Source organism: Sander vitreus, chromosome 17 (genome assembly GCF_031162955.1).
Source record: "Sander vitreus isolate 19-12246 chromosome 17, sanVit1, whole genome shotgun sequence".
NCBI classification, from domain to species: Eukaryota; Metazoa; Chordata; class Actinopteri; order Perciformes; family Percidae; genus Sander; species Sander vitreus.
In genome coordinates, this window is record NC_135871.1 from 20,860,126 (window position 1) to 20,885,958 (window position 25,833).

Genomic DNA, 25,833 nt, shown 5'->3' on the forward strand with positions numbered 1-25,833 from the left:
TCCCGCAAACATTAGTTAAATTAAAATGCTTTCAAGCTTAATTATGATGATTAACAATTTATCCTTTTCCTCCAGTTCTCCACATCCATCATCTCTCAGTCGTGCAAAGAACAAGAGGCATATTTGCTAGATGAAGTATATGAAGTCCTGCGACTGAAATATACAGAGAATCTTTATGTTTTTGTTTACATTTTATTATGGAATTGCACAATGCAGGGATATGTTTTTTTAAAGCAGACCTAACCTCAATAACTAGTCAGAACTATTGTATCCAAAGATCACAACTGCTCCAAAAGCTGCAATATTAATAAATGTTAGACTAATAATAATAATAACTTCCACTTGTCAAACAGCCAGGAGTTGAATATCAAGCCAGTATTATTATGCATGAAAACCTGAACCACAGCTCGCCTGAGTAAGCAGAAGTGTGCTCTGGGTAGCGAAGTAGTGAAGGGACAGGACAGGAAACCCGTAGCCTACTGTGATCCAGACAGAACACTTCCATCTAAACCAGATCACACGGACCACAGAGCTTTCAAACACACAGGAAGTTATATCACTAGGCCCCAACTGTCTCCGTTTCCCCGGCTCAACCCCAGCTTCAGGGGACAGGCCGTTCGAGATATGATGCCGAATGACTTCCACAGTGAGGCCGTGATATAGCTAGTGCAGGGTAGAAGTTTTATGGTAGTGAAAAAATAAGTCATTAGTCACGTTTTATCAGTTGACCCGACTCTCCAAACAGATTCATTTTAAATAAAAGTTCAGTGGTTTACTAGAGCGATGCCTGATATTACAGAGGATCACTTTACACTTTTTACACAAATCTAAACTGAAAATGCCCTTAACAGCGTATCTGTAGTTTTATTTTATAATGAAACACAGCTGGATCCATGAACCACTATAGTTATTGAAATTATTTTCGTGACAAACATTTTCATCAATAGCTTTTTTTTAGGAGATAATTAAAAGCACAAGCAAAAATGCCAACCATCCCCGAGTTTCAGCTTCTTAATTGTGAAGATTTGCAGCTTTATTTATTTACTGTAGATAGTCTCCCTGACAGCGGCGTTTGTTGTCAGCGGTGGTCAAGCTAGCCAACCGCGTAGTACCTGGGGAAGTATCAACGTTAGTCACTTGTTTGAAACGTGTTCCAGAGTGACGGAAAATATATGCCATCACCCAGTTCCAGTCATGTCTCTCTCAAAACGTGCCGTGAAGAGAAAGGTTGGCGACGAGCACAGGCAATTTCAGGGAAAGTGGGAGATGGAATATTGTTTTGTTGAGCACAGGGGCACCCCTACATGTCTCATATGCACAGAGAAAGTTGCGGTGTACAAGGAATATAACATCAGACGTCATTACTCAACTAGACATGCTGACGAGTATACAAAATACCAGGGAGATGAAAGAAAGAACCGGGTCGCCAATCTTAAAAAAATTCTATTGAGGCAACAAGATTTATTCAAGAAAGCAAACAAATGAAGCAGCAGTAGTGAAGCTAGGTACGTGGTGAGTGAGATGATTGCTTCAAGGAAGGCGAGTTCATCAAAAAGTGCATGTTACTAGCTGCAAGTAAAGTCTGTCTGGAAAATAAGGGTCATTTTAGCAACATCAGCCTTTCAGCTAACACAGTGGCAGAGCGCATTTCTGACCTGTCAGAAAACATATATGATCAACTGCGTGAAAAAGCCAAACGTTTTTGTGCATACTCAGTTCGCTCTTGATGAGAGCACGGACAACACTGACACTGCGCAGCTCGCATTATATGTCCGTGGTGTTGAAAACATTTTTGAAGTGATCGAGGAGTTGCTCGCTGTGATTCCAATGAATGACCACCGCTCAGGTGATAGTCCGCCAGCTGTGTGGTGCTATTAAGGATGCCAGTTTGCCATGGCAGAGGTTTGCTAGAATAACAACCGACGGAGCGCCATCAATGACAGGAAGGAAAAATGGACTGGTGGCACTTGTTCAAAGAAAACTGGAACAGAAGAAAGTGGAGGAGGCCATTGCTCTGCACTGCATTATCCATCAGCAGGCCCTTTATGGCAAATGCCTGAGATTTGACAATGTGATGTCTGTTGTTGTGAAATGCATCAACCATATCAGATCTCGGGGCTTAAAGCACCGGCAGTTCCGCGCCTTTTTGGAGGAAATAGAGTCAGAATATGAGGATATACTCTACTTCACCGAGGTACATTGGCTCAGTAGGGGAAAAGTCTTGAAGAGATTTTTTGAGTTGAGAGCAGAAGTGAAAGCTTTCATGGAGAAGGATGGGATGGCTGTTCCTGTGTTAAGTGATCCCAAATGGCTAATGGACTTAGCTTTTCTTGTTGACATCACACAGGAGCTGAATGTACTGTACAAGAAGTTACAAGGCCAGGGGCAGCTTGTCAGTGCTGCCTATGACAATGTTTCTCCACAAAACTTGTGTTATGGAAAGCCCAGCTCTCTCAGACAAACCTCTGTCATTTCCCAGCATGCAAGGCACTCATGGATGTGGGCACACCATTCAGTGGTGAGAAGTATGCTGAAGCTACAGGAGGAATTTGATCGCAGGTTTGCTGACTTCAAGCCACTTTTCAAATTTGTGCTGACCCCTTCTCCTTCGATGTGCAAGATGCTCGTCCTGTACTTCAAATGGAGCTCATTGCCCTGCAGTGCAATTCTGAACTCAAAGCCAAGTTCAGGGAGGTGAGTGGAAACACAGACAAGCTTAGACAATTTTTGAGAGAATTGCCACCCACCTTCCCTGAGCTCTCCAGGATGTTCAAGCAGACCATGTGCCTTTTTGGGAGCACATATCTATGTGAAAAGCTCTTCTCCCCCATAACTTCAATAAGTCAAAGTACAGGTCCTGACTTACTGATGAACATCTTCAAGCCATAATGAGGATTTCAACTGTTTCCTCCCTCAAGCCAAATGTGTCTCAGCTGTGTGAGAGGAAGTGCTGCCAGGTCTCTGGCAGCAAGGAGTAGGCAAGAGAAGACTATGTTCTGAAGAACCATTTATGTTCAGAAAGGAATGTTCAAATTCAGAGGAACAGTTCATGTTCAGAGGAAACATTCATGTTGAAGAACTGTTAATAAAGAAGATTGGATCAGTTGTGCTCCTTTTTTTGGAATACTTGAAACACTTTTTTGTGGAATACTTGATGCGGCACAGCCTGACCCAGACTCTACCTCCAGCGGCCCCCAGGTAAGTTGAGTTTGAGACCCCTGATTTAGAAAGTAATCACAAGATTAGTAAATAAAAAATAATCATTAGATGAGGCTTCCAGTCATTCATATCCTTCATTAACCTTCTTATAAGAAATCTTTATTCATCCGGTATGGAAAACTTTAAGTCTTGAGGAGACCAAAGCTTAATATTAGCATTAATATAATAATAATAATATCAGAGGTGGAAACACACTTTGCATCTCAAAAATCTAGTCAAAAATACTGCTGGATTGACCCCGAGTGCCATGAAACAAAAGCCCACAATCTTAAATCTCAAACAGATGCACATCACATAATCCACCAGCATATTATATGGCTACACGACACCTCTGTCTGAAAAGGACAGCAGCATATACTGTAAGGCAGCTCCTCTTTTAAACCTCTCTGCAGATAGACAGCAGGTTTAACACTTGAAACTGGGCAATGGTAGTATTTCTTCACATCTGATACTGATGTTGAGTACTTTGTGTCCTTGAAAAGCGCTATACAAATTCAATTTATTATTATTATTATTATTATTATTATTATTATTGACGTCAAAGCTATTGTCTAGTGGTAGCTCTGGAGAAGATGTTTGTCCCCTCTCATCAGCAAGACTAGACTTTACAACACACAGCAGGATGGAAAAAGTCATGTGATCGATCATGTGAAGTAGTGGCCATGTGATCGATCGTCTTGAGGCCTGGGGACGGTCCTCATGAACTTGAAATGTCAAAGTTTGGCTCAAAATTGCAGTCAATTCCAGCTCAGCGTTATCTTTTTTATTTTTCTATTATTGACCTCAACATCTTCAGTCCCATTTTTGTGATGGAGAACATCCGCAGCAGTATCATGCAGTGAATTCAACCCCCACCCACCTCAATTTGTCTCTTGTCCCTCGCAATTTAGCAATACAACCACAACATGAACTGCTTCATGATGTGGTAGCCAAGTTATTCAGAGTTCCATCAATCAGAACACTGTATCAATAAAAGTGTTTTAATAGATAATGGAACACTCATTTTTGTTGTTCAGTCTCCCTGCCCTGTGTCATCTCCTATATCTAGACACGCAGGTGTAGTGCTGCTCTGTACAGAAGTGAATTCCCTCTTTAAGTCTCTGGTGTTAAAGAAACCATCTGACAGCTCCTGGAGTGTCAACAAGCCTGATGATGGCCATTTCTAAAGCAATTCCTGTACGAAAGTACAATTTTCTTATGAAGGGCAAACTCACTTAGCTTATCTTATCTTATCTTGAGGCTGGGGATCATCAGGTCTTAGATATACATTTATTTTACATCATTAAACTTAGTAGTTGAAAGTACTATACTTTTATTCAAGTACTTCACTTAAGTGTAATTTTTTTTCTGTTACTTTATTCTTCTACTCCACTACATTTCTCAGCAAAATATTGTACTTTTTACTCCATAATTTTAGATAGTTTTAGATTTGAAATGAAAAAAACATAACCTTATAAAATACAGTAAATTGTTAGAAAAAAAAGGTTTTAAAGATTAACCCAGTGGATCCTTATTGTGCCAAATTACAAAAAAATAGCCTCCTTAAAGCAACAAATGTCAAAGCTGGAGGCAAAAGAAATTCCAAAAACTGTGATGAAAGGCCCCTAAAATTTCCACACCTGAGATTGACCATGTAGCAAGGGCAAATACAGCTTTGGAAATGTAATGCGGCTTCAGAAACTACTCAGTGAGAATGACATCATCATCGTTCTTCTTCATCTTGTTTGCAAGTCAGACTTTCACTCATCTGGAACCTATTTGTTTTATATTTTAGTGATGAGTTTCAATTCATCACTTCCCGTACACTAAGAACACTTCCCGCCAATGTCCATGCCAAAGACCATCATTGTCGTCTCAGCAACAACTGTCGCATGATTCTACTGGGTGTCAATTAGAGGAGTGAAACGTTCGTCCCTGGTGCAACATTATTTGTGATTTAGACACAAATAGTACATTAACATAAAAATCTTGACAAGAGCAGCTTTAAATTGTAGATAAAAAATTTGACTTTCAGATTTCTGGAGTGGCATAAAGGGCATTGGGGAGGCAAATAGCCTAACCATAAAACTAAGTCATACAGAAAGCACAATGGGAGGAACCCCACCATGAAATACAGCTCCCAGGCTTCTGCCCTCCACCCCCCTCTCCAGTCATCACGGTCGTGATCACTCACCGCATGCGAGACTTTGGCTCAGTGCCACTGGATGGTCATGGGGGGAGCCAGGGCTCACACCACATAATAATTGTTCTGTCACTCAAAAGCACAGAGTGACAGTGAAAAAAGGAAACGGGCATCAGAGGAGTGAGAGTAAAGATGGGAAAAGCCCTGAAGAGAAGCAAGGCACACACACACACACGTTTGTGGCACAATCTTTGTGGGGACCCGTCATTGACATAATGCATTCCCCAGCCCCTTACCCTAACGTTAACCATCACAACTAAATGCCTAACCTTAACCCTTACCCTAACTCTAACCCTACAACCAAGTCTTAACCCTCAAACAGCCCTTTAAAGTTTTGGGGTTCAGCATTTTGGCCCCACAAAGTATACTGTATTCCCGGATTTTGGACACACACACACACACACACACACACACACACACACACACACACACACACACACACACACAACCTGCTTGGCCTTGGACTTGCTGATTGTGTCTGAAATTGGCTTTTTTTTCTCCTTAACAGCACTTTTGGAGAATAGTTCCACAAATTCTTCAAAGTCCACATTTGGTTCCTCGATTGTCTCCCACACCAGTGAGTCAATGGGCCTAAAGATAGGAGGAAAGAGGGAGGAAAGACTAATGATTTACAGTGCAAGTAGACAAGCTTTAATCTGCCATGTATTGTTTGAAAAAGTACAGCAAGTTATTTCACCACAAAAGGCATTTCTGACATTTCTAGATTGTCTTCTGCTGTTTTAGGAGTACTTTTGTCATCTCAGAGTAAAAATCCACTTATAAAAATCCACTTGCCAAATCTCTCAGCCATCAAATTACATTTAGAATTCAGCATCAAGTTCCTCACTTGCAAGTTAATCATGTACTCCATTTGTAGATGTTTATTCAGCTACAATTGTTCAAGCCTTTATTAAGGAAAAGAAAACCTGGTTTAAGTCAATTCACTGCTGACCACAATGCCTGGACTGCATCACTTTCATTTTCCACAAGGTTAGCATCTCTACTGCCATCAGAGCACGTGGCCGATCTTTATCTTAAGTGGACAAGCTTCCTCTCAAATCTCTACAGTTCAGAGAATACCTTTGTGCAAATGATCCATATCTATCTTCACTTTATATAGCATATTCTTACTTTTTAGCATTCAGCTGTATGCGTGTCCAGTAGAGTGGCTTCATTGGCTTGGGGGGCTCGATCACAGCCTTGGCAGGGGCAGCTTCCTGGACCATTATGGAGGGCATGGGGCCTGGTGGTGGTGGTGATGGCCCAAAGCCCGGGGGTGGGGGTGGAGGAGGGGGGCCCATTCCAGGAGGAGGTGGGGGTGGAGGTCCGAAACCAGGCGGGGGAGGAGGTGGAGGTGGTGCTCCAAAACCTGGTGGTGGAGGAGGAGGAGGGGGAGGCGGTGGCAGACCAGGTCCAAGTAAGGGCGGGGGAGGTGGTGGTGGAGGAGGAGCAATACCCCCTGGTAAAGGTGGTGGTGGTGGTGGTGGAGGTAGGGGTATACCTCCAGAGAGCGGAGGGGGAGGTGGGGGCGGAGGAGCTGGATGGCTGCCACTCGGTTGCCTCTGCTGGCACGTGCAGACAAAGCTCTCTGTAGATTTGGGGATGGAGGAGGAAACAGAAGACGACACGCTGCCTGATCCTCTGTTGAAAGGCACGTCAAACTTAAACCCCTCCTCCACAGGTGAGGTCTGGACAGACACCTCCTGGCTCATCTTTCCAGATTTGATTCCTCTCATCTGTGGGGCCTTGTGGTGGGCAGCGCCCAGAGCTCCCATTTTATCCGAGCTGCCCTTTGCCAAGGAGGCCTGCTGGCCCTGCAACACAGCAATCTTAATCCGCAGGTCATCAATGGTCCTCTCCAGCTGAGGGATGAGACAGCTTTCATCCTCAGAGGATGACTGACCTGACTTCAACCTGCTGGATTTGGTCTGTCATTCAACAAAAAAAAAGAAGAAAAAAAAAAAGATTTGAACTTTGAAGCATGTGACTACATATAAACTGAGGAAAATAAAACTGAGTTTGTGCTTTTGCCACATGAAACCTCCTTTAAAAGCAGGTAGTCAAGCCTGTATTGTACTCTAAATGTTGAAAAGCAGACTGTTAAATCTTGTACACATTATGATTCAGTAAATTACGCTTTATAAACACCCACAACTGAAAGAGCATAGTGACAGAGCTGTGAAGGGTCAAGAAAGTCCATTATGTCTAGACTCCATCAGCCCTCTGGCTCCAGACTGGTTAGAGCAGGGAAGGGGGGATACCGAGAGATTTGACCCCAGAGACAGTGAGTCTTGTTGGGCCTCACATGGAGAGGGCCTGTGTCTGCTAGTACACATTCCCCAGTTGTGGTCACATTGTTGAATCTTAAGGAGAATGTTCAGTCAGTATGGCCTTCCTAATTTATTAACTTCTAGAAAACAGGGAGGTTCACTGTGATAATCTAACAAGTCTTTCAAGACAAGCCTGACCTCTGGTGGACAAAGAACAATTTACAGTTGAGGCATTTAGCTGATGCAGGTTATCCAGAGCAACTTGAGTGAGATTGAGGTTTACTTTGACAGGTCTATTGGCAGAAATGGAACATAAAATTTATTACTATTTTTTCATTAATGTATAATCACCTGAAACTAACAGTCGTTATCTTAGAATAAGCCCTTCATTTCAACATAGGGAGCGGGTCAACTTCCATGATGCCACTGCCATGTTGCCCTGCCATGTACATCTACAGTAGCCCAGAATGTACAAATCAAACACAGGCTCTAGAGAGGGACTTTCTCGTATTTAAGTTACCCTAAGGACACCGTAGGTTCTACTACATGTTTAGACAGTGAGGGGTGAGCGGAGGGGTATTCAGTTGGTTGCAATCTGCAACCTCACCCCTAGATGCCACTAAATCCTACAAACTGGTCCTTAAAGGAGGAAGAAAAGGAAGATCATCTAGGAATCTAAACGTCTCAAACTATTAAAAGCATTACCCACTAGGTGTGCTGTACAGTATGCGGAGCCTTTTACATAACTATGTGCTGAAAACAATGCAGTATTTTCTTTTCGAAGTTTGTGCATTTCATTTATATTTCTGAATTCTATCAAAAATGGTAATTTCTTAAAAAGCTAAATCAAGTACGTGTCAGCCTTCTGACACAAGAAATCCTTCATGGTAACACTGCATGCAATAAGTATACTGTATCAGTCAGCAAGAGTGTCTTGCAGACAGATTCATCAGATGTATTTTTAACACATAATTGGATTTTGTAAAGATAACAGTTTTGAATATAATGCTCTACTTGGCAAGAAACCTGTGACGTTTTTGCACTTTGCATCTACATGTTTTCATTTAAAGTTAAAAAATTAAAATAGGTACAAAATTAATAGGTACACAAATGTCCACAAAAATAAAAAAAGAACGGAATCAAAAACAATATTTGCTTATCTACTATACTGTATTATGATAATAGGTTAGAAGCATTTGCAGGAAATGCTCTCTGATGTTGGTTGTAAAACAAAAGACTGGCAATAATGCTTGCTTTGATTTATGGTAGAGTCTAGACTGGGCAATCATACTGTAAAATGTTTACAGATGAAGAGAGGATGTAAACAACCTGAGTCTGTAAAGCTCCTGGTGTCTTGGCTGATGATTGCTGCAAAGGAGTTCTCAAGCTCTGCTCCCTGCCTGTGGTTCGCCCTCCATGGAGTTCCCACAGGTGAGAAGACCCTGGCAGGCCTACAGATGCCCAGGTGTACAGCTGCTCTTCCTGCACACAGTTTAGAAGACAAAAAAAGCAAGTGCATATAGTGTAAATGAGATCAGATCCAAGGTCAGATGTTTGTGCGCTCCTACCAAGGAAGAGTACCCACTGTATGTCATGAACACATGGCGGGATGCACCATGATTAAAGGTCAACATCCACCTGGAATATAAGTCAAGTTGTAGCTCTTTCTGCATGCTTCCAAGTGTGGAAAACATTTGAGAATAATAAGCGGCAGTAGAATCCTGTCCTGAGACAGTTTCTCTCAGGATTTGTACCCATTAGCTGGATTATGGTAACCTGACCTACACACACAAAATGTGCTATTATTATTATTATTATTATTATTATAATAAACGATGTAAGCCCATGATACTCATTAGTATTTATCCACTCAGCAATGTTTTGCCAAGGGTAAAAGGGATGACACTTGATTTATACAGAGCTCTTAGATGCTCATTCTCCATTTTCAGACAGAATTAAGCTGATGGAGTATTTAATTTCAGGCGGTATGCAGGGCAGCAAAGTATATGAAATTGGATACAACACCATATTTAGGTAGCAAAGTGGAGATGATAGATCACGATGGAAATAAAAGGATAGGAACATGGAGAAAGAGAAGACTGAGGTGATGCAGTAAGTGATTCGTTTCAAGATGGAATTTAATTGTAAAAGTAAAAATAATCCAAATGTTTGAGATATTAAAGGGGTTTATAAGTGAAAAGGTTAAAGAGAATCAAAGACAGACTGTGCTGATTTATTTTTTTAAAGGGAGATTAGCTGTAAAAAGCAATAACAATTAGAGTTGTACTCTAAAAACCAATAGCAAAGGTTATTTTTGATCAAGCTGAATAATGCAGGACTCCAGGCCAAGCCCCAGACTGAAGTAAGCTGAGAGTGAGGACAACAAAAAAAGGGGGTGGGAGCCAGTGTGATCCTGTCCTATGGTGAGCTTTTTGCTGGGAAGAGCAGCCTGAGCCCAAGGCACGTGGAGTTGTTATATAACATTGTCAGCAGATGGTCTACGCAAGCACAGCTAATCCAGCCATGCGAGGAAATGCCTGAACATGCATGGGTGTCTGGGGCTGTCCTTTTGTATATATAAGTGCACTTGTGGCAGATTTGTACATAAAATGAAAGTGCTGCTTGAGAGCATGCACGTTCTGAGGAGTGTTTGTGTTTAGGTATACATACTGTACTTTTATGTGCACTTGAGCATGTGTAATGGATGCATATAAAATGGATGCATATACATCTGGGGGAGAGGTAACTTGGAACACTGCTTTGTCACTTTTTGACCCGCCCAAACCCGTGATATTTTCTAGTAAGCTGAACCTGCCTGACAGCAGTGTTGTGTGTGTAAAAATGTGTGTTTAAAAAAAGCCATGGAGATAACTGGCTAACAACATAATCTATGAGAGATCCTCAAGTTTAATAAAAAAATAAGTTTTTATTATTAAAGATGGCTCTGAATTAGTCATCAAATCAATTTCTGTACTTTTAGCTTTTTAATATCTTAAAATATTTTATCTGGGGCCAACCACTTCCTCTGGGTAAAATTATTCTGATGTTAGTATAGCCAGACAAAAGTATCAAACCATCTGTTAAAAGGCACCTGAATACAGGAAAGCACATCCATTTTGTTAAAAGATTTCTGGGGGAGGTCCCCCAGACACCTGTTAAGATTGTCCCACCCACATTTTCAAAGCTTCCCACGCCCATGCTCGTAAATGTCTGTATAACATTTCATAGCAAACCATCCAATAGTTGTTGAGATATTTCAGTGTTGGGCCGACTGACATTGCCATCCGTAGAGCCATACTGCTAGCTTAAAATAAAAAAAAACGCAATAATGATAAAAGAGATAATTAAACTTGTCTCAGACTCTGAATGTGTGTAAATAAGACAACTAATTTAATTGTCTTCACTTCTGAGACAAAGACACATATACATACTGAGCAAGCATACAAATCGACACAGTAACACTGGATTCAACATCCACACACATTTAATGTAGTGTAGTTCTAAATAACATTGAGTTCAGTGGATCCAGCTACAAGGAGAACTTGATAGAAATGGCTCCGAAAGTGGCTGTGGTGAACTGTGCAGGGGGATGTGATGCACATAAGATTATGTGTGAGTAAAACATTACAGGAATGGAGAAATAAAGATTCATGAAATTAACTTTCACATGGTCACCCTGTCTACATGCACCACCGCTCTTCAGATAATGAAATGTCTCTGGGATGAATCACAGTAATACAGCAATAAATATAGAAACACAGATTGCATAAGCTTTGCATTACTCTGCATACTGTACATACGTTGGTGACTGCAAATCACTTTGTGCTACATTCTTTGACTAAATCATCTGATAAGCACACATTAAATCACTTTTTCCTCCAGCCCTTGGGACAAACTAACAAGATGCTTCACAACGTGAGAAGGTTAATCTAAATTGGAGCTCAATTGGAAATTTGGATTTTTTTTTTATTAATACTGAAATATATCCCCTCGAGTTGCTGATGCAAAGCAGCTTATGTCATTATTTTTGTATAACAAGCGTGATGGCAGACAGTGAAGAGCGACAGGTCTTACATTAAAGACTGCCGAGACAGTGCTGTCATCATAGTGCTCTGCTGTGCTGTGGCAGAAGGGGTGCAGCAGACCCTGGACCAACATTTGGTGACACAGTTCCTTCCCTTCCTCTTCTGTAGACCCATTTCTACGATGAGTACACAGCCAGTTCAACAGAGTGCGACCTGAGAACAGAAAAGCAATGAACGAAACTGTCCTAAAAAAGACAGAGCTCTATTTTCTATACTGAAGAAGGATGTTATTCTGACCAAAGAGTTAAAAAGAGATCTCTCCGTTTCAGATGTGATAATTAAAACACCATCATGTGCAAACTCTACTCACACCATTTACATGTGGGTGACAAGAGAGATGGTGTTAATTGTACAGTGCAAAGAAAAAAAAAAGCCAAATGACATTCAAGATACAAATTACCAGTGCATCATATTATATGGCATCGAATATAGTTTTTAAACTATTATTTTTGATACATTTCATTCGAGGATGAACTTGATTGGGTTTTGGGTATCAGAAATAGAAAAAGAAAACATTACTTAACCCTGTGGTGTGGTTATAGGGGTTTGTTAATTCTACATTTTAATATAATACATAAATAATAAAAAAAAACAAAAAAACAGTAGATTATCTTTGTCTTGGTAATCAGTCAAAGAATAGCCTTTTTTAGTCATGGAGCAAGAGCAAGAAAGAAAAGTGAGTTTGAGCTGTGAGACACTTGTCATAATCTTAAAATCCCTGACCAGGTCTTCATCCTATTAAAGGAAGAATTCTGTTTCTTGATGGTGGCAGGAGTAATCATTATTGGGCTGTGTGACATCAACAGAGGACGTGGAGCCGAGAGGAAAAACACTCCATTGCTTCAGAGTCCAACCACGACAAACTGTGCGGTCAGTTATGTTGTTAGACTAGCTCGACATTTCTTTAAACCATGTGATTCAGTGGGCAGCACCAAATGATCTAACAAAGTCATATGACTCATGGTCCCGTCGACAGTGATTCTGGGATTTTTGGAGTTGTGTTCAACAAACACTAATGAAGGCTTACACTGAAAATGACCAATCTTCAAGACACAGACCAACTTAACCAAGCCTCACACTTCATTACAATCCAGAGTCAAATCAGTTCAGGTTAAAACATTTAAAATCAAGAATTTGTGTTAATATCATGTGTTGTCGGTTGTTTTTAATTCAGCTTTTCTCCCTCTTTCCTCTTTGTCTTCCCACTCCATCCTAAGGGCCCGATGTGACCTGGAAAACGTGATGTCCCATGAAGTGCTGAATTAGTGAGTGACTGACATAACCAGGGTCTTTGTGAATAAAAACAGGACAGCATATCGCCTATAATTTTGAAATGCCAGATAGGCTAAATGTTAATGTTCGACTTAATGGAGCTCCATTGTTTGACTAGAATAAATTCACCTGACGAAATGAGAACAGATTTCATATCATGACTCATTTTTGTCATGCAGATAAACTGTCACTTGGGTTTAGCATCCACAAGTGTGCACTCTCTCTCTCTCTGTCTGTGTGTCTGTGTGTGTGTGTCTCTAAGCCAGTTGAATCAGAGGATGGTATTGCCCTGGGTGGGTGGCAGTGCTGTCATTCGGTCCTCTGATTTATGAGCACAGTGGAGAGCAGCTGAGCTCTTGAAATGCACCACAACAAAAAGGAGGACAGGGTGACATTGTTATAGTAGAAGGAGACCTTTGTTTCACTATGGTTTTCATGAGCTATTGTACTTTTAAAATCATAACTTTATTTTTCCCACTGTGATCATTTGTATAATAAAATATTTGAAAGTCAATTATTAAGTAAACTTTAAATTACTAGGCAATTACAATAATCATTTCACAATACCATTGCATAATAACCTGATCTCAAATATAGACAGGGATTAGAGCCAAACAAATTGAAGTGAATCAAGCCCATTGTGGAGTCCCAGCAACAAAAAGAATAAATAAAGTTTCTATAAGATTTTAATGGTTTGTTTTCCCCTGTTACTTGGTCAGTAAAAAGGTTGCTTATGTGAGAGAAGAGAAGCATAAAATGCTTGTCTGGTGATATTCTGTATTTTCCTAGTCAGATCCAATGAAAAGACCAAAACCAACAAAGTATTGATACTAGCAAGTATTGCTTGTATTACCTAAAGTCTGATGTAGGTTATTCATCTGTGCCATTCCTCCATTGTTGTCAAACAATGTCTATTTTCCCCACATACTGTATGCAATCTGCAGCTGAAAGTAGTCTGGAACAAATGCACAATTTACTCCTGAGCAACAGTGCCCAGCTGTTTCGGGAAACTACTTAGAGGAGACGACGACGACGACTAAATCCTCTGCCTCTTCATTTATCACTTTCTCTGAGACAACCCTGCTTGTTCCTATCCATTCATATTTTCCAACATCCCTGTAGCATCCAATTGGCTCAAAATGTAACTCTCTCCTGGTTCACACCATCAAATCAATAAGCCCCAAAATACCCATATTACATGTTATCACAGTGTTCTTTATTAACCACTTTAGCCACATCTGTAGTTCATAAAGTTGACAGCAACGTCTAACCACTACTAGTGGCATCACAATGCCACCCAGAATCAGTGCAATGCTGGCCAAGATGTGGGGTTATGTTGTTAATGGATTACAAGGTTATTTTCCATAATCAGGCATTCATCAGAGGGGTAGTCTGCACCCAAATGTCTAATCTATGTTTGTCTGATTGAGCTTCATGTGTACCAGCAGTTCAGTTACCTGTGTTATATGTGACTCACCAGAGAAGACATCCAGGTATGGTACTGTGTTGGTCGAGGTCTGTCGTCCATAATGTGTTCTCCTGGAGCCCAGCGTCCAGTATGTCCCGCCTGTCCAACTCTTCTCTGGTGTCTTCTGCTCTGGAAATTTGGCACCGCTCGCCTGCCTTCCTCTTAGCCTATCCAGCTCAGTGAACCAGTCTGCAGACTCACTGAGGGGCCCAGCAATTGAGCAAGACCTCTGCTTGTGCCTCCTAAACCCCTGGGCCCTGTTAGATTCTACTGAAGGAATGGTGGCATCCGTTTTCCTGGGCACATTGGGGCTGGTGATGGGGGAGCCAATGGGAGATGTGAGCTGCCTGGTGGTGGTCTTAACATAGGATGGGTGGACTGGAGGATAGAGTTTTACAGTTGAGGGGGAGGTGGTGGAGGTTGTGCGTTTAGGCTGAGAAACGGGGGGGCTGTCTGTTGTTAGCTGACTAATACACAAACTAGTCTTCCTCCTTTTCAGGGACAGGAAGTCTCCTCTCCCAGTTTCCTCTTCCATCTCCCTCTCCATAGACAAGTCCATGCTGCTCGCACTCTTCTGAGACCCCATCGGTCCCGCCCCTGCCATTACGGGATCCAAGTGGACACATGTGTTTTTGCTCTCTGCAGCCTGATTACCTTGAGTCTGCCGTGGGTGCAGAAATGGGCTCTCCAGGTCATCCTGGGGCTCCTCAGCACTCTCATACGAGGTGCTGGTGGCTGTAGTGTCAGGGAAGCTATACGTGCTGTTACTCTTTGGGAGAAGGCTGCCACTGCTTCTCTCTGTGTCCGGGCCTGAAGATGTTGGACCACTTTCACTCAGGGACCCTGGACCAGAAGAATTTCTTGATATGGGTATGTCACTTTCGTTCTCCAAATTCCTGTACTCTTCGCTTACTTCCTTTGCTACACATTCACTACCAACAGGGGGAGAGAAAACTTCCTCATCCAGATTAAAAAGCTGGTGAGACATTACCTTGTCTTTGTTCCCCTCAGATGTTGACCCTTCAGATAAGTAGCCAGTCATCATTTCCAGCCTGTCACCGGCCACACATTGGTCTCTTATAGCCTTCTGGATGTAAGAGAGCAGGTCTTCATTTTCAGCTGCTGCTGAGTGAAAACTGTAGAGGTCAGCATCCGACCCTGAGCTTGTTTTTCGGCCAATCTCATCCACCACAGATGGGAGACTGTCTGCGGTTAAATGGAATAGATCCCCGTTGACATCTGATAGCATGTCCACCTCATCAGCTGACAGGCTCGCCTCCGCACCAGGCTTGAGCCCTGCTTTGCCCAATTGTGCTGACCTCCCAGCTTCCAAAAAGTCATCTTTAGACAACCCTTTGGCCTTTGATAAACTCTTCCTGATCTTCATTCCGGAAAACACCGAACCCTTCGGCTCTGATTTGGATTTCTTCTTCCCACTATGTTCTCCGCCTCCTCCTCCTTTACTTATCTTATTGTGGGACTTTTTAGATTTGTTGTCCACTTCCCTCTCATCAGCATCATCATCATCACAGGAGACATCCCCTGCTGCTCCACCACTTCCTCCTCCTTTCTTCTGCTTCGTTTCCTGGTTCCCCATGTTCCTGAACAGGCGGACACCCTTGGCTAACAGGCCATACTGCTGGGGTCGAGGCTGGGCATGCTGGGTTTCCTCCTCGGCTGCTACTGATACTGGTCCTCTGTTGGTCAGAGCCCTATCAGAGCTGTCTAATCCCTGCTGTCTGCCCACCACAGTTGAAGGCAGCTGTGAGAATGATGCTGCCTCCCCCAGTGCCGCTGATGCTGAAAGGAGGAGGAGACTGGCACTGACAGCCACGGGCTCGCTACCACTCACTCCTCGCTCTCCCCCCCTAACCTGCACAGCTCCACTCACTCCCTGATCCTTCCTCTCCTTTTGCCCCTCCTTTCTATCCCCATCTGCTCCTGCACGCTTGGCTGTCTTGCATAACGGGCTGCTGTTGGAGCGAGCAAGTCGCTGATGCTCCGGAGTGCGCTGTCCTTGATGTTGCTGCTGATGCTCTAAAATGCATTGTGGTTGCTGGTGTTGTTGATTGAGGAGAGAGTGCTGTTGTTTACGGAGGAGGTTGGTAACGCTGCTCTTCCTCCTGCCTTTGAAAGTGGTGGTGAAGAAACTCTCTTTCAGAAAGGGCACCTGGGTCTCTACAGTCTTAATAGTCTGCATCCTGACCACTTTGTCTTCATCCAGAGGGCAGACGATATAGGCAGACTGAAGTAAAGGGAAAAGAATAAGTTCAAATCATATTGATTAATTTTATATTTAAGCCCAGCTTCACAATAACAGATGAGTGTATCAGGGAGTCATGATGTAAAAGTTGAACATGACATCAAGCTCACATAAGAAGTTTTGTGTGTCTTGTTCCACATGCAATGTATAGAGTCTTTGTATATAGTAATAAACAGTTTTCTCTTGTTTTGATTGTTCCTTGAAATTCTTTCATTGGGTGTTTTTGCACATGATTCTACTGGCGACAGCGAGAGAAACAAAGTGAAATTACCAGTATTAATTACAAGCAGGCATTTATAAAAATGTAGAGTTGAAATTATTAGTCAAATTAAACAATAAGTTGATGTACAGAAAATGAATCTGATGTTTTTAATCAAAAACACCAAAACTGTAGTGGTTTCAGCTTTCTCAAATGTGAATACTTGCTGATTTTCTTCATCTTCAATTATAGTACATTGACTATCTTTAGGTTTTGGACAGCTGATGGGCTCTGGGAAATTTAAATGGACATTTTTCCCTTCTTTCTGACAGTGTATCGATTAAAACAATAATGGATTAATCGAGAAACTGATTCATAATGAAAATAATCTTTAGTTTCAGTCCTATTATATAGAAAATATGTAAAATCAGATTCAGCTAAATCAGTGATTTCAAAATGGAAAACTTTGTTTCACAAATTGTTTAAAAAGCCATTTACTGAAAATCTTCACAGGCGATTCATATTGTGGCTACAGTTAAAGACACAGTACAGCATTATTATTATTGCAAAACATTTCATTTACAAACATCTCTTAGAGATAATAGTGGGCATTTACTTAAAGGTCCAATTTGTAATACTGACAGCTAGCTTTTAAAAATAGTTACTGTAGTCCAAATTCAAAATACTGGAGAGAGCCTCTCCCCCAGCCCCTCCTCCCCAGACTCGAAGTTCACAGAGGTTGCCATGTTGTGGACAGTCATAAAAGCCTGTGCTCACGCGAAGCTGTGTACCCGACTGACAACCACCCAATCTCAGCTTAAAATTACTAACCGTTTGTTGGTTTCGGCCGCTGAACAGGCTACACGTTGTAAACAGCCGTGGCCCGCTTGCCTGGTCCTCCAGTAACGTTAGCAGTTATTGCGTGTTAGCATGGTGGCGTTAGCCAGGACCAGTCGGGATCACTTTACTGGCTGTGTCTCAATTTCTTTGCGAGTAACTAACTTGAGTACTCTATATAATATACTCTTTATAATTCAATGCGAGTACATGAATGGTGAATTGTGAAAATGCCCGTCCCTAGTAGCCGTGATAAAGTAGCCTGAAGCCAATGCTTACCTGTTCAGGAGGAAATTAACCAACTCGGCGTCCTTTTGGGCTCTAAGCTATCTCCATCTTTCAAATACATCTCCAATATTTACCGGCGGTTTGTTAAGTCTCTGGTCATGCAACGGTTAGAAACATGCCGAGGTTTAGAGAATCTATTTCTGTTGATCCCGTTCGTTTGTTTGCTGCTTCCATGGCTGTACTACAGCTGTAGTGTGCTGGGTTTGCGTTTTTACAGGTATATCTGGCAACCCGGCCCGGCTGTTAAAATAGGCAGTTGATTCCAACACATAGGCCAAAACACAAACTTTCAAAAGGAGAAAATACTGGCTTTAGCATTGTTGTCAGAAAACATAGTATTTCAGCTTAGCATATTACCTTAATATCTGATGACATATTGTGGTCATTTTTGGATTTAATACAGTAAATATATTACTTATTACACCTTTAATTGCATGTGTGTGGGCTTGCATCAAGGCATATCTTAGGACTGTAATACCTATGGGTGTGGTACAGACTAAGCTGACCTTTCTTACTTAAATAATCTTAAGTAGGTTTAAAGTAATTATGCAAATGAAGTGGGTAAAACCAATTAAACACAAACAAATACATAAATAAATAACATTCTCAAAAGGACGCCAATTAAAAGAAAAAAATATTTACTAGAAATTACTAACTCACACATTCATTAAGGTTTGGGTTTGTCCACACACTTGAGTAACTGATAAAAGTTTCTTCTTGAGAACTTCAGGATATCTTGGTAAAAATAACACATTTTGTAATTACTTTTACATTAGCAAAAAGTTGCAGTCAAATGTAACACTATATGAAATGGTGAAAAAACTGTAAGCCTCTTAGTTAGATATTTAAAAACACTAACATGATAATGAAAGTGTACTTGCCTGACTGGAGGATTTTCCTCAGTGGCTCAGCACTGACTGAGGAAAACAACACAAATGGGTGTTTGTCTTCGTCTATGAGCCGCTCCTCAGCCATGGGTCACATGAAGTTGGTATTTTTCTCATCACATGTCTGGTCTCCTTGGCCATTTTCCATTAGCACTGTCTGAACCTCCCCTCACTAACTTCATCAGTCCTCATCATGGGAACATACAGAACTGTGCAACAGTCAAAAACCACTCTTGTGTTCATTACATTTCTGGTTAAAGCTAGACACCCAGTGCTAATATTGTGGTAGTGTCAGTGATGCTAGAATCATATTTCACATAAACTTAAACAATGTGTGGCGGCCACCGCCGCCGCCGCCGCCGCCGCCGCCGCCGCCACCTCCTCCTCCTCCACACATAATATTAAGTTGGTATTTTCTACTTTTGGTTTGGTCCATGGTCCCATTTTTAAGTCCATCCCTCCACTCAATAAATTAGTTTCAGCTGTGTCCTCCCAACATAAGCTGTTACCAGACATGTCAGTGAGCCTGATCGCTGAAGTTAAACATCTACAGGTTTCTGAAGAGAGTGGATATAAGATAATTCAAATGAGACCATAGTCATAGAGGGGGAAAAACTAACTAGGAGATTATAGCAAAATTGAAAAAATGCATGTCACTGTGAAAGCAAGTAAGCAATTGAAACTATCACCATCACAAAGACAGTGTTTTTGATTTTAATATTTTACAACAACAAAAAGTAAAAATCTATTCTTTATTATATCATGCAATACTTTTCAGACAATGTTTCAGAGGTAGGAAATTAATTATATAGCTGTATAATGACCCAGCGTCCTGCTAAGATAATAAGGTCATCAAACCACCTTAAAGGTCCAATAAATCAAAACATAAATGGAAATGCATAATTATGTCTTGGGGAACAAAAATCAGATAATATCTGTCAAAAAGGTTTTTTGTTTATTGATTTAAAATATGAGTATGATAGGCCTACATGAAATGTAACAAAAATGTTTGTGTTCACCATTTTGGTCGTTTACATTCCCAATATTTAAGTAAAAAATCTCATATTTTGATGAAGAATGTATCATGACACTAGAGCACATTGTGTTGAAAGCAGATCAGATAACCACTGATGACAAGCATGGGATATCTTTTAACATCACTTGCCTACAGGACATTAGTCATTGCATTGCATCCCACATAATCCAATCTACTCATTCTTCAATATACCAGTTGTCATAAAACAGTGTATATTTTGCCTTTAATACCTTTTGCACAATATTCAAGATTTGGGTGAGGCAAAAATGTAAAAACCATCTACTTAGGATAAGAATAAAATAATGTGCAATAGAAATAAAGAGTAAAATAAATTCTTGCCTTAGTTGGCCTCTTGTTGATGATGTGCCGTTCTGCCACTTTCTGTATAGAAATACCTGATGACCAAGACAGCTATCAATTCTATTTACAAATCAATTGCTGTAAGTCTTAAATAAAGAAACACTTCATCAATAAATCATATAGAAAAAAACATAATGGCATAAGGTTATGACAGAAAGTTAAATATTGTAACTTCAATGATTGTGGCCATTTTTTTAAATGCATATACAGTATATATTTCTAGAAATCTAAAAGAAATAACTATAAGCCAATTCCTAAAACCAAACAGGCTTAATGTATGAATAATTGTTGCCCAAATAAGTGCACACAGAATGGGATTGATACCGGACTGTAGAAGTTGACAGAAATACAGCCTAGACAAAGTCTTTCTCAAGCCACTAGAGGCTGCCATTGCTCTACTATATCAAAGATGGGCGGCCTTTTACAAAGAGTTCCTTAGATGTATCATTTTGTAGAAATCTAATAGATAGTTTAAAATCAAAACACACATCTTTATAAATGAACATATTTGTGTGTGCAATCAATTATTGAGTATCAAGTCAGAAATATCCAAATGTACACAGAATATCATTAATGTATAATCATTACTCTTGACAGAGAACTGCAAGTACATAAAACACAACCAATGTACTTATTGTCTCCACCATAAAATACACAACAATCACATTGAACACAACAGCAGTTCACTGACTGTGGTGCCACACAAAATATTCACAACTCAATTCATCAGAATAATCATTTTCAGACTGGCTCAAAATCTCAGGAATATCTAGAAAACAAAAAATGAATATCACAAAAATAACAGATCTCTGTTGACTGAAAGTAAGGACACAATTCAAGAACTTTTATATTCCATCAGACATAGGAAAGCTATACCCATTTAGAAAGGCAATATACAGAAGTTCTGATAAAAACACATGCCAGTCAAGACGATGGCAGGTCAAATCAGTATAATGAAGAAGCCTGTGAACACAAAATAGTTTTTGTATTGGCTTTCAGACATTTACAAATACATTGTTTCGTTTGAAATGCAAAACCACTTTGCATTTAACAGAGCTAGTTACCCACAATGACAAATAAGAAATGTGAATCCCCAACCCTATGACAAATATATCCTTTCCCCCTGTATCAATTGCACTTCAAAAATTATCCTGCAATGCATTTTAAAGCCCTTTTCTATTGTTTTCCACTCAGTTCATTTTCTTTAAGCTGCACGAGCGTGACATGATAGAAGAGTTATTTAAGGACAGAGGGAAAGTTTTCATCTCTGAACCTCACCTTACACAGCCCTTTATGCAGCTGTAGCTTTTCTAAATGGATGCACCGACACAAACACATATCTAAAGACCACCACATAGGGATGCTGTGCTTGACATACCAGCAGAGAAACACATTAAGGATCTCTAAGCAAATAAAATCCACAGAAACTACTACATGGATGCTTCTGTCTTTTCCTTGTCCTATGTTAAATCTTTCGATTCCATGTTATCAACCATCCAAACTTCCTTTACGTGGACTCCCTGGGAATCCTCCTGTGGAATACCACTGACTGCCTCTGCTGAAACTGCTGCTTCCTCCTTTTTTTCTGGTCCCAGCGGCACATAAGTATCATTTTAAAGGTTGTACGGAAAGTCTTGTTGCACAGGGCATAGCACATGGGGTTGACTGTGCTGTTGACGTAACACAGCCAGTACCCTACTGCCCACAGGGTCTCCGGGATGGTACAGAAGGCATTGATCAGCACCATGATGTTGTAAGGTGTCCATGTGATGATGAATGCAAAGAGAATGGCACTGAGAGTTTGAGCTGCCTTCTTCTCCTTTACTAAGGACATGCGCTTCCTCTTGGTGATCTGAGTCCGAGCTTGGCTTGCAAAACGTTTCGCCAGAGCTGCGTCTTTGAAAGACATTGGGACAGAGGGGGATTTGGTGGTGGTGCTGGTGGTAGAACTGTCAGTGGCAGTGGTGGTAGTTGTTAGGGAACCATCTGAGACTTGGTTAGAGGTACCCTGTAGGGTAGGCATTGATTGAATCTTGCGTGAGCAGAAGCGTTGGTGGTAGCTATTTTCTGAACTGTTTCCTCTATCGGGAGTAGTGGCAGCAGTGGTGTTGGTGGTGACTGTTGACAGGCTGTCTTGGTTAAACTCTGCTCCCCTGAGGGGATCCTCCTCTGACGCTGCATCCACATCCTCACAAGAGGTGAGTTGGGAGTTGACAGCAGCTTTTATACCAGGCAAGCTGAGAACAATGGAGAAAATAGCATGACTCTGGGAAATCATCTCTTTCCCCCCACAATCCTCTTCCTCTGAAGACCCAGAATGGTCCAACGAGACTGCAGCATCATTGTTGTTCCAGCTGTCACTGCTGCTCTGGTCTGGATCACCCTCCCCCTGCCGGGTACTACCAGGCCTCCAAGAACGAACCCCAGGCCAGCAGTGGAAGCGGCTAACCAGCTCCCGACATGTGCTTTTTCTCCGGGACAACCTGGTCAGCTCATAGCTGCTGCAACTTCTAGAACTTCCTGTCTGATGGACAAAACGGGCTCTCTCGCACCCACCATTCCCACCTCTTCCTCCTATCCCACCACGACTCCCTGAACCCTGCAACCCAGCTAACTCCTTTGAGCGATTCTGGGTCTCCTGGTAAATGCGCCAGTAGAGAACACTCATTATTGTCACAGGCAGGTAGAAAGCTGCTATAGCTGTGCAGAAGGTTATAGTAGGCTCTGTGAGGAACTGAATGTAGCACTGATTTGAGGGTACTGTCCTTTGACCCTCAAAAAACTGCCATAGTAGGATGGCTGGAGCCCACAGAACAAGAGAAACAAACCAGGCTAGGCCGATTATGATCCCAGCTCGCTTTGTGGTCCGTTTGGCCCTGTAGGTCAAAGGCCTGGTGATTGAAAAGTAGCGGTCAAAGCTTATGACCAGTAGGTTCATAACTGATGCATTGCTGGCCACATAGTCTATAGCTAGCCACATGTCACAGGCCCAGTTGCCCATGGCCCAGTAGCCCATCACAACATAAGCGGTGTAGAGGTTCATGGAGATGACCCCTATGATGAGGTCAGCCACAGCCAAGCTCAGCAGGAAGTAGTTATTGACCGTCTTTAGCTGGCGGTTAACCTTGAAGGATACCACCACCAGGATGTTGCCAATGACTGTGACCAATGACAGCATGCCTGTCAGTAAGACAATGAGGACAACCTGCCATAAAGGATGGCCACCCAAGGGATCATGGGCCACAGTTACATTTTTATTTGGAGATTCTAAGGTGTAGTTTAAGAGATTGCTGATGGAAGAGGAATTATCAACCGGGGTATTCACATGAAAAACCAACCAGGGGGCTAATCCACTACCTCCTTGGTTGAGAGCATTGGATTGTGGATAGGCTCCAGCTGCTGGTAGTGAGGTGTTTGCAGTCAGGAAGAGACCAGGGTCTGTGATGTTGGAGCTCATTGTTATGTCCTGGCATATTCTACAGAAAGAGACAGAAAGACAAAAAAGGGAAGAAGGAAGGGACAGAGAGAGGGAGGGAAGAGGGTCTTGGCACAAAGGGAGAAGTAAAAAGGGGAGGAAAGGATAGAGTGACAGAGAATGAAATGGAGAAAGGACAAATAAGCAGTTGACATTCCAATTCATATCCAGTAGGTGAGGCTAGAAACCTACTCTACCAAGCTGGATGTGTGTAAAGGCAAAGATGTTTGGGTCGGATGTGTCCACCCTGTTAAACAATCGCTCATAACGTCATTTATAGACGTAAATGCATTGCAAGCCATTTATCAAATTACAACTTGACATCTGAATCATCAAGGCTAGACAGCCAGCACTTTCAGTGAGTGAGAATGGCTGCAATCAACAACTGTTTCTTATGAAAACCCAGATGGTTGCCTATACTGTAAAGATGGCTGTGTTGGGATTGCACCTTGAATTACATTAGGCCTTGGACAGAAGTCCTTTTCTTCTGCCAGATCAGGAGTGGAGGTAGCACACTGGTGATCTTTATTTAGAATTTAGCTCTGGTGTCTGGTGTCATGTCTGGTCTCAGTCCATCAGTCAAACACATCCAGAGTGAAACAGTTTTCTAGTGATGTGTTTTGTAGTTATACCGCTCAAACTCTGTTGATGATTTTTCTAAAATAAGAACATGACAGGCATCAGCCAGAAAACAGCAGGTACCTGTTCATACACCAAGTCGAAGATTGAGAGAAGTTACAGATGACATTGCTGGTTACAGCTAGGCTACAACATAATTTAGGCAGGGGATGAAACAGCACTGCGATATACTGGAGAGTATTAAGTGCTGTTTGTTGTTTGATTGGGGATCGGGGGATAAACAATTGGGGATAAACGGAAGATCCTGCTGTTTTGTCAAAGCAGTTCTGGTTAATTTGATAATTAGATGAGGAACTGTCATTTTGTAAAGCAGCATGTCCTACCAATTTCAAGTTTTGCTCTGCAATCAGTAATAATTACCATTGTGTTTTGCATTCAGATGTGTGCATGTATAAGTGTGTTTGTGTTGAAAACAAAAAGAGATGCTTGACAACAAATAAAGTGAAGTGAGGAATTTTCTTTCTGCTATAAGTGAATGTTTTAAAGATGTCTCCACAGTTACATCACACATGTAGAAAGCAGAGTTGTATAAAACTGACAAATCTATATGCATTTTCTGTGGTATAGTATGAATATTATTTAAGTTGACATGGTATAGCTTAATTCACTTACCACAAATAAATAAATGTGTTTTATTAGGGTGCACTTATTTTCTTAAGATCTCTTTAGGGTTAACATCATGATTAACTTTCTAAAAAATATGTATCTCTGTTAGGTAACTGTTTAGTATATAAATTATGACTTATAGTAAATGACAAAAAAAATCCTGCTTTTGGTGATTTGAAAACTGTAGCAGTATATACATTAATTTGGAGTCATTTTCAATGAACTGTGACTTACTGCACAAAGTGCAGCAAACGACCCTGTGCTTTCTTCTTGTATTCTTCGGTTAATTTTACACCTGACACTAACCTGAGCCAGACTGTGTGAAGGTAACAAACAACGACCTGCCATAGGGCATAAGAACCCCCCCTCCCAGCCCCCTCCCATACCCATTCACACAAATATACTGACAAATACATGTGCTGACAATACATGTAAGCCAGACCATAGCAGTTCCATAAAACCACAATAGCACACACAATATTTCAAACCACAGGCAAAGGTATTTAGAGCTGAGTGCTGCACGTTTGCCTTGACAGAATCTCAGACCTCCGCACAGAACTGTTAAATAACCCCAGTAGCCAACAGAGACTTACAGCCGTTTGTGACATTGAGCTCACGCTACTCCTACTATTATCAGAAGGCTCCCTGCTATCCAGTCTGTGGACAACCATAACTGCATTTAAGCACATACACTGAGAGTATACTCTCACATTTCCCACATTTCAATAATATACTGTTTATATTTTG

General features: G+C 41.4%; 2 protein-coding genes across 2 annotated transcripts in view; both read right to left on the reverse strand.

Moving 5' to 3' along the window:
* fmn2a (formin 2a) overlaps nt 1-16,696 on the reverse strand; it is a 40,059-nt gene extending 23,363 nt beyond the window's left edge. The window contains exons 1-5 of the mRNA XM_078273297.1: nt 14,506-16,696; nt 11,746-11,909; nt 9,001-9,153; nt 6,533-7,329; nt 5,851-5,992 (exon numbers count right to left, since the gene is read on the reverse strand). Coding sequence (XP_078129423.1) covers nt 5,851-5,992; nt 6,533-7,329; nt 9,001-9,153; nt 11,746-11,909; nt 14,506-16,696 — 3,447 coding nt within the window. The remainder of the gene's footprint in view (nt 1-5,850; nt 5,993-6,532; nt 7,330-9,000; nt 9,154-11,745; nt 11,910-14,505) is intronic.
* Nucleotides 16,697-19,771: 3,075 nt separating this feature from the next.
* The window catches only part of chrm3a (cholinergic receptor, muscarinic 3a), an 89,182-nt gene continuing 83,120 nt past the window's right edge, over nt 19,772-25,833 (reverse strand). The window contains exon 3 of the mRNA XM_078273785.1: nt 19,772-23,842. Within this exon, the coding sequence (XP_078129911.1) occupies nt 21,874-23,823 (1,950 nt within the window). The 5' untranslated portion in view covers nt 23,824-23,842 and the 3' untranslated portion in view covers nt 19,772-21,873. The remainder of the gene's footprint in view (nt 23,843-25,833) is intronic.